Here is a 9232-nt window from a genome sequence, read left to right as displayed (position 1 = left end):
CTGTGGGATAGCTGTGGGATAGCTACCCATAGTGCAATGCTCCGGAAGTCGACGCTAGCCTCGTACTGTGGACGCGGTCTGCCGACTAGAGCACTTAGAGCATTTTATGTGGGGACACACACAATTGGCTGTATACAACCGATTTCTATAAAACCGGCTTCTATAAATTCGAACTAATTTCGTAGTGTAGACATACCCCCAGGACAACAAACAATGGGCTTAAATTGCAACAAGGGAGGTTTAGGTTGGACATTAGAAAAAACTTCAGGGTAGTTAAGCACTGGAATAAATTGCCTAGGGAGGTTGTGGAATCTCTATTATTGGAAGATTTTTAAGAGCAGCTTAGACAAACACCTGTCAGGGATGATCTACATAATATTTAGACATGTCTTCAATGCACAGGACTAGACTAAAAGACCTCTTGAGGTCCCTTCCAGTCCTTCAATTTTATGATTCTGTGAAATGATGTATGTTCATGAGCAGATTCAAGTTTTTGTTCTGATCTTTTTGGAAGTTTTGGACTGAACTAAGTAGTTAACTGGTGTTCCGCAGCATTCTCAAAGGGGAAACATGAACTTGTTGAAAACTTCCCACAGTGCTTCTTGATACTCCCTCCAAACCCTCACTTGAACCTCAATCTCTTTTGCACATGCAGCCATCAACAAGTCACAAGTTGTACATCTCTGTGATCCATCCACCTCTCCAATAAAACAGACTCAGACTACTTGACCTAATGTCTCCTGACACCCAAGGCGGCAACGTGTCCTTCCCTCAACAATACCATTCCCTTGTCTTCCCAGCAGCCATGCTGTCAACCATGTTCCTTCCTTCCCACACTTCTACCTCATTCTCTTACCCACCCATTCATGCCCAGCCTATGGCCAGGGGTCAGCAATGAAGTGAGCAACACAGGAGGTCTTCAGACAAGGGTCTTGCCTTTGAAATGTTGCCTCCCGCACACTGGTCCGAAACAGCCTGATGCTGCTTACCTTCTGCACACCCTGTAAAGTTCATATTCTAAAAGACAGAAGCAGTTGTAGGGGACGGCTCTGTTTGGGAAGAGAGTCTGGTGTGACGGGAGAGTTTAAATCTACACTGGGCCTGCTGACTCTTCATCCCTATAAATTATGTGTTGTGTGAAATTACCAAAATTGGATACAATGAGATTTTAATGGAAATGCTGCCATGTTTATTATATTGCCACCATTTGGTTTTCCATACAAAAGTACAGATTTGACACATCCATATACAATCCTTAATGGAATCTCCTGTGTGAAGTTATTGTAAAACAAATCTAAATGACTTCATCTGGTCATAATTTGCATGTTTGTCCTTTGCAGTACTAGTGGTAAGAAGCTGAGCTATAGAACACAGGGAGCTGTAGGATTAGAATGAAGAGAAATTCTGTCCATGATTATTAATAAACTACATTTCAACTCCAAGAGGAAAACAAATAGGAAACTGAGTTATCGTCATTAACCGAACCAGTAATTATACAATGAAAGAATGCACCTCCATCCTCTCCTACATATAGCACAGCCTATCCTACATATAGCATATATCACCAATATCACAGGTCTCCATAGATAAACTGTAATTATAAAACAACATGCTTTCCTAATTCTGTTTAACACCCAACGATGCTCAGCTTCTGCTCTGTCTTTTTGGTTTGTTATGTGCTGTTTCACTTTTTCTCCAAAGTTTCTGCATTTTTCTTCAAAGTTTCCATTAACATCACTGAGCATCACCTCTGCCTTGGAATATAATTCACTAGTATAATATGAGTTTCCGTTCTCCCACACCATTCGCTCAGCTATTTCTATCAGCGTATTAACCTGCTCTTTCTGTTCTGCTCCAGTTGCTTTGTTATTGAAAGCACAGTATCGGTCCCCACACTTTTGAATCAGCGTCTGGAGAGCTCTGTTATCTGAGTGACTCACATAGTCACTCAGTGAACCACCCCCTAAATCTTCTTTTCGGGTGAACAAGACGATCATGTACCTCCTGGCCTCAACTCCAAAAATCTCCTCTACTCTCCTCACCGCTTCCTTGTCTTCTTCAGTGTAACGGCCCAGCTGGGTCACCAGCACCAGAACATGGGGGCCTGGGACAGAGAGCATGATACAGCGACCAATCTCTTGGTAAGTGTCTGCGCTACAGATCTTTGGATCAAAAATTGCAGGAGTATCAACCACTTGAACCATCTTCCCATTCCAAATCCTACTGCCAGCTTTACAAATCTTAGTTACTGTCTGTGCTTCCAGTATGGATTTAAACACTCTCTCGCCAAGGATGGTGTTTCCTGTTGCACTTTTCCCAGCTCCTGTTTTACCTACAAGGACGATTCTCAGTTCTGATTCCCCGTAGTGGCTGTGGTAATATGGATCTGTTCAGAACAAAAATGGTAATGTCACTTCAGAGATAACAACGTTCAGCAATGGGGGAGAGATTGATGTTTTGACATTACAGCAATGACAGGGATTTCTTGGGTGCAATCTTGCCTCACACTGCTTTGCTGTGTGGCCTGGGTCAAAGCACCTCCCCTCCCTGTGTCTCAGTACCACCACCCCTGTCATGGAGTGGCGATACTGCTATAGTGAAGGCTGAGAGTCACTTATTGTTTAAAGGAGGACTGTTCTAAATTCTCTAAAACCCACTTGGATCGTCTCAACATTTGCCGTGCCTCCTGGAGATCTAGGGCAGGATCGGTGATCTACATTTGGGGTAATTTGAGCCAGGGGTTCCCGAGAGAAAGCTCCCCTAAAAATATCATGTGACATCAACACTTTTTGATTCTTCTAAGATTTGTTTTGCCTGCAGCTGGGGCTCCGACTGTGATGCTGATCCTCCCTAAACGGGGATATAAACCCACTCAGGATTGATCTCAGCGAGTGCACCCACCCAGGTCTCCATTGGGGAAGGAATACGGAAACAGTTATTGCGGCTAAAGTTTAGACCTCCAATATGGGTTGGCCCAAACTGATGCTCCAGAGAGAGTGAAATGTGCATGTGCGGCGGCAATGGGGCTCTGTTGCAAGCGAGGAGTTTGCAGGCAGTGTATAGTCACTGTAGCTTGATGGCTCAAGGTGACATGCTGTGGTCATTGAATCTGAACACTTCTGGTTTATGAACATATTTCAAAGTGCTCTAAAATCCATGTGCAGACTCCGATTTTAGGGCATATTTACATTACAAAATTAAGTTGACCTAACTTATGTTGGCATAACTGTCTACAGTAATTAGATCTCTTGTGTCCGTGTCTATACTTAGCTCCTTGTGTTGGCAGTGCACGTCCTCACCAAGGGTGCTTGCACCAAGTGAACTGTCAGTGTGGGGCATTGTGGGACGGCTTCTGAAAGCCACCAACACCCTCTGTTGCTTTTTACAGATTCAGACTAACACGGCTACCCCTCTGATACTTAGTATCTACACTGACATTGCATCAACCTAACTACATCGATGTTGACTCTACGCCACTCACAGAGGTGGAGTTATTAAATCGGTGTAGTGGGAGAGTGTCCATCAGTGAGAGTGAAATGTTAGTGTAGACACTTACAGAATTAGTCAACATAAGATGCTTTGCATCAACCTAACTCTGTAATGTAGACCAGGGCTTACGTTGGAAGTACTGTAAAGGAAAACAGCATTGACTGACTAGAGGGAAGATAAAAGACTCTAGAGAGCAGTTAGGCTCATACAATCATGACTCACGCTCCTCACCGGGTTCTGAAAGGGCCAGGGGTCTGTGGCTGGAAGGAGCTGATGCAGGCCAGAACAATGTAGGAGAGGGACAATTTTCGAAAGTATTTGCTTCAGGTTGGGGGGTTGTCTGTAAGCGAGGACAGGTCTGTCTCCCAAGATCTGTGAGCAACCACACATCACTGAACAAAAAACAAAAACACTGACCCAGGAACCTATCCTTGCAACAAAGCCCGATGCCAACTCTGCCCACATATCTATTCAAGTGACATCATCATAGGACCTAATCGCATCAGCCATTCCATCAGGGGCTCGTTCACCTGCACATCTACCAATGTGATATATGCCATCATGTGCCAGCAATGCCCCTCTGCCATGTACATTGGCCAAACCGGACAGTCTCTACGCAAAAGAATTAATGGACACAAATCTAACACCAGGAATAATAACATTCAAAAACCAGTGGGAGAACACTTTAACCTGTCTGGCCATTCAATGACAGACCTGCGGGTGGCAATCTTACAGCAAAAAAGCTTCAAAAACAGACTCCAATGAGAGACTGCTGAGCTTGAATTGATATGCAAATTACATACAATCAACTTAGGCTTAAATAGAGACTGGGAATGGCTGAGCCATTACAAACATTGACTCTATCTCCCCTTGTAAGTATTCTCACACTTCTTATCAAACTGTCTGTACTGGGCTATCTTGATTATCACTTCAAAAGTTTTTTTTCTCTTACTTAATTGGCCTCTCAGAGTTGGTAAGACAACTCCCACCTTTTCATGCTCTCTGTATGTGTGTATATATATCTCCTCAATATATATTCCATTCTATGCATCCGAAGAAGTGGGCTGTAGCCCACGAAAGCTTATGCTGAAATAAATGTGTTAGTCTCTAAAGTGCCACAAGTACTCCTGTTCTTTTTGCGGATACAGACTAACACGGCTGCTACTCTGAAACAACTCTTCTCATTGTTGTGATCGGCTGCAGGAATGCGGAAGTGCCATTTCAAAGCTCCATTTCAGAGAGAAAAAGCAAACATTTTGCTGTTTGCTTTGAGTGAGTGAGTGAGTGAGTGAGTGAGTGAGAAGCAGGGGGTCTGAACTTACAAGACAGCATGCTGACACACTCTCAGCACCCCAAAACCCACTCTCTCTCCCCCCACATACACACAACACACTGCCTGTCACACCATCCGACCCCCCCCCATTTGAAAAGCACTACCCTGAACAAACCTTACTGAATTAAGTTTAAGTAGCTTTGGAGTCCATTGCTTTAAAAATGCAAAGATATCTATTATTGTGATATGCAACTTCTCTAGAAGGGAAGTGTTCTGAGCTTCAAAGGATTCCTTCAAACGATGTGCCAGACAAGAATGGTCTTTGGGGACAATATATGTGAAGTGGAATTCCTGGAAAGTATCTAGGGGGAGGTGAATGCAAATACCTTCCCCGTTTATGCAAAGACCCAACCTTCTGAAGCTACTCCCTGAGGATAGAACCATTGTCTATGATTTACCCATTCCCAGATTAAAGTTCAACGCTGTATAAGGGAGGGACTAAATATTTCATGAGTGTGCTTGTTCTGAAGAAAAGGTGTTATGAATTTGTAACCACAGGAAAACCCCTGTGTGGAGTTTGAAGGACTAATCCCCACCAGAGCCATTATTGGTATAATTATTAGCGTGTGTGTTTGCTCCTTTATCTAGAACACAGGAAAATCTGAAATGAGCCCTATGGCACAAGAGAGGGCAAAATATGATATCTTGTTTTCTTACCAGGGGGAGCTTCTTCATCTGCTGCCTGCTGATCTCTCAGCATATTTTTCTGAAATATTAATGGGAAAACAGCACCATTTAGAAATGTATAATCACCTAGAAGTGTAGCAAATACAAATAGAGAGCTAAAACATGGTATCTCCTTACATACATTTGTGCTGTATAGATCACCAGAAATTGAGAAGGATTTGTTGCAAGAATCAAAAGTTGTCTGAAGAGTATTTTTTTCTCTCTCCTTTTTTTTATTTAGTTATTTTTACAATGTTGAGGTGCTCAGGGATCCTGCCGTCCTGGAATTATTTAAATATTGTGTGAAAATTCTGCATGGAGACCATGGAGGTTAATCAAAGCCCCGACTCAGCTGGTTTTGGTTCTTCCAGTCCAACCCTGACATCATTTACCCCTTCTGCAGAAAGTCTGAACACAAGGAGATGGGGAAGTGCAAGCGGAGCCCTTCACATTGTTACAATGATGCCAGAGCTACTGTACAATGAAAAACGCATGGAAAAGTGCACGCGTGTGTGTGTGTGGGGGGGGGCATTTCAAACTCATCTAGGTGGCTTAAGAATCAATGGGATTTGTGCTCCTAAGACACATGCCAGGATTTTCAAAAGTGACTAGTCAATTTAGGTGCTTACATTTTTGGGTGCACAACTTGTGACACCTTGAAGGGGACAGATTTTCAGAGAGCGGGTGCTCAACGATTTCTGCAAATCAGGCCCCTTTTAGGGGTCACAAGTAGGGCCCTCAAAATTGAGGCACCAAAATTCTAACTGGAACAGGTGCAGAGAAGGGCTACTAGGATGATCTCACTTTTCCATTGTACTTTCGCCACCTATCTCAGTGATTCGACATACAGTATGTTAAACCAACCCCCACAAGGTATTCTAGATGCATACCAGGCTTGATCCTATGAGGCGCTGAGCGCCTGCAGAGAAGGTTTGAGGGCACTGGGCACCTCTGCACCCAGCTGAGCTCAGCACAGCGACTGAGTAGGGAAGAAGGTGGCTTTACAACACCTTTATGCCTCCTCTAACTTGGGACAAAGGCAGGAGCGAGGGAGGGTTGGACTCTCTCACAGAGTACAGTAGCCTCCAGACTGCCCAAAATGACACCTGGCTACCTTGGGGTTGTTGCAGCAGTAGGGAACAAGAAGTTACATCATCTGAGCATTTCCAGCCTTCTCTGTCAGAACTTTGTTCCCCTCACTCCCTCCCCACCACATTCTTCCATCTCAGGCAGGCTTTAGGCACCCAAATACCAAACAGAGAAACCGGCTTGTTTCCTGCATTTCCTCCTGCTAACTCAGACACATTTTCATTTTTCACACTTTGTAGGCAGTGTAAAATACCCCCCCTTGCCAACCCTAGTCCCCCCTATACATACAACCTTTTCGGTGTCAGCTGAGCTTGGAGGGCAAATCTGTGATATTTCTTCAGATTAAGCAGATATTTGCAACTTCTGCACAGTCCTCCCAGCCGGTGGTATTACTCGAAAATGTCTGAAGTCTTCCGGTTTCCTCTTTTCGACAGTAGTTTCATATTAATAGTTGATGAAACTGTTGTGAAAATGAAAATGAACTACTCAGTGATTCACATTTCTTTCTCAATAAATGCAGGGGGATGAGCTGCTGCCACTGACCAGGAAATACCTTTTGCTAAAGAAACAAGTCTGAATTTTACAGGAAGTGGGTTTGTGCAGAACGTATGAGAATATTCAGCCTGCCTCCAAAGTACCCTGTGTTTAAGGACCGAACAATATCAATAGCCATAAAGAAAGCCAGCACAAAGATTATATTAACAGCATGCAACAGACCTAACCATGTAGACACAACAAATCCTGCATGTTGACAGGGGGTTATGCTAGATGACCCTTGCAGTCCCTTCTAGCCCTATGATTTTGCAAATATGTGCCATTTTAAGTGAGTCAATGCAGGATTGTACCAAGGAAGATATATATGCGTGAGAAACAAAGAAAAATGCACAACCAGATTCAATAGAGATCTATACAATATTGGTGTGTGTGTGTCTATCTATATAAAAACCTTTTGATGCTCTGACAAAAGTGCCTCTGACAAAGGTAATGGTCAGAAATCTTGGGCTGTGATATTTTTGTTTGATGACACATTATTGCCATTAATGATTAGTAATAATCATATCTGTATATGTATTATTAATTTGGTAGCATGTGAAGTGCCCATCATTCTGAGCAGTGTTCAAACACAGAAAATACACCCTCCCTGCCCACAAAGGCTTACTGTAAAAAGATACAAACAGATGAAGGGTAGGGGAAGGGATACAACATACAAACAAAAGAATCTGGTGAAGAATTGGGATGTACTAAAAATGTGCCGGATTTCCCCATACAGAAAACATACAAACTACAACATGTGGGAGGCATACCGTGAATCCTTTTGGGGAAACAACATGAGTTTGTCACTATAATTTTGCAGATATTTCTAAACTATTTTATTGACAGAAAAAAACCTGGTGATCTCCTAACAGTTTTGGCAAAACACCAGCATCCTGGAAGGACAGTGTAAAAGCTGGATGGATCTGCAGGCCCTTAGGTCTGCATTCAGACAACTAAAGCCAAATGTTCAGAAGTGAAGGGGAGAATTCCATCTGCAAATACACAGCTGCAATTACCCAGGAACTACTGAGATTAGACATTCACCACATACACAGCTAGATACCCAACCAAGGGCCTGTGTTCTCTCTGGTAAACTGGATCTAAACACTGTGGCAATCGTCTCTTTGTTTTTGTACAGCACCCAACACAACTCAGTTGCCCACTTGCTCCATTAGAGCCTGAATTTGTGGCTTCTTAGGAGATGATGCAAAAGCAGGCTCCAGTCTCTTGGCGTTTTAAAGGGAATATTGGTTAATGAGAGCGTAACAGGGGCAGGGCTTGGATGGCCAGGCAGCCGTCTGGTTTGATTGCCTGGCTCTCAGCTGGGGTTGCCAACTCTCCTGAACTGGACACCATTTTCTCGCAACCCTCTTCCCAGCTCTCCCCCCTGCCATAATGGCTGAGTGGCCTCAGTCTTTAAGGCTGAGAGATGGGTAGGTGGACTCACCACCGAGTCTCAGCCCAGGGCACTGTGCATGTCAGCCCCTGAACAGGGCTTTGTGTCCCTTCCAGCAATGGGTCAGAATCCGTTGCCTTGGGCTACTTCCTGCCAGTCTGTTAGTCCATTCACTTTGGGGCATGGCCCCCTAGTCCAAAGTACCAGGAAGTTTGTTACCTGCAAGTTTCCCCTGGGGGTCCGGACAGCACCTTGCTGCGTTCCCAGGCTCCTCCGGGCAGGGCAGCCACAAGCCGGTGAGGGCGAGCCCCACAATGTCTCTGGGGCTGGCTCAGTTAGTTACCTGCCGTGCTGGGGATTCCTCCGCAGTCTCCCTTGGTCAGGAAGCCAGTGCTTGCCTGCAGGGCCGTGATCTGTCCCTTCAGAAAGGGACCTCCTGCCTCTTCGCCAGTCAGCTGGGAACTGACTCAGGCTCCCGGCTTTTCTCTCCCTCAGGTTTGGAATTGGCTGCAGGTATAGTGGGGCGGGGCTAGCGGGGCTCAAAGGCTTTCTTTAACCCCTGCTGGGCTGGCTGGCACGTTCTCTGCTTCACCACAGAGAGTCTAAAAAATTCTCCCCAGTCTACTAAAGGAAGAATTATTGACATCATGAATTCACTTATTAATTAAGATGTATGAAGTGCTTATTCGTTGCCATATTATGATGTGTGAACCTGAGGCCCAGAT

The 9232-nt window shown here is 44.4% G+C and overlaps 1 protein-coding gene across 3 annotated transcripts; it reads right to left on the bottom strand.

Annotated features, from left to right (window-relative positions):
* Nucleotides 1-1186: 1186 nt before the first annotated feature.
* On the bottom strand, nt 1187-8944 carry LOC117871876 (GTPase IMAP family member 3-like). Of its 3 annotated transcripts, none has more exons than XM_034759652.1 (4): nt 8851-8944; nt 6869-7037; nt 5480-5528; nt 1187-2386 (listed from the first exon to the last, which is right to left on the bottom strand). In XM_034759652.1, exons 3-4 carry the CDS (start codon nt 5520-5522, stop codon nt 1476-1478), a joined length of 954 nt encoding a protein of 317 aa, XP_034615543.1. In that variant the 5' UTR covers nt 5523-5528; nt 6869-7037; nt 8851-8944; the 3' UTR covers nt 1187-1475. The 3 variants fall into 3 exon arrangements, with proteins under 3 accessions (XP_034615543.1, XP_034615544.1, XP_034615542.1); XM_034759653.1 differs by lacking the exon at nt 8851-8944 and adding an exon at nt 5631-5769 and having other exon boundaries at nt 6869-7141; XM_034759651.1 differs by lacking the exon at nt 8851-8944 and having other exon boundaries at nt 6869-7140.
* Nucleotides 8945-9232: the final 288 nt, after the last annotated feature.

Source organism: Trachemys scripta, chromosome 2, assembly GCF_013100865.1.
Source record: "Trachemys scripta elegans isolate TJP31775 chromosome 2, CAS_Tse_1.0, whole genome shotgun sequence".
NCBI classification, from domain to species: Eukaryota; Metazoa; Chordata; order Testudines; family Emydidae; genus Trachemys; species Trachemys scripta.
Note: the sequence above shows the minus strand (reverse complement) of the source record. Positions and strands in the feature narration are given on the sequence as shown.

Excerpts from the sequence above, each read along its gene's own strand:
- LOC117871876 (XM_034759652.1), bottom strand. The coding sequence starts at position 5,522 with ATGCTGAGAGATCAGCAGGCAGCAGATGAAGAAGCTCCCCCTG. Across the intron at positions 2,387-5,479 it reads AGATGAAGAAGCTCCCCCTG|ATCCATATTACCACAGCCAC; the intron begins GTAAGAAAACAA and ends TGTTCTGAACAG.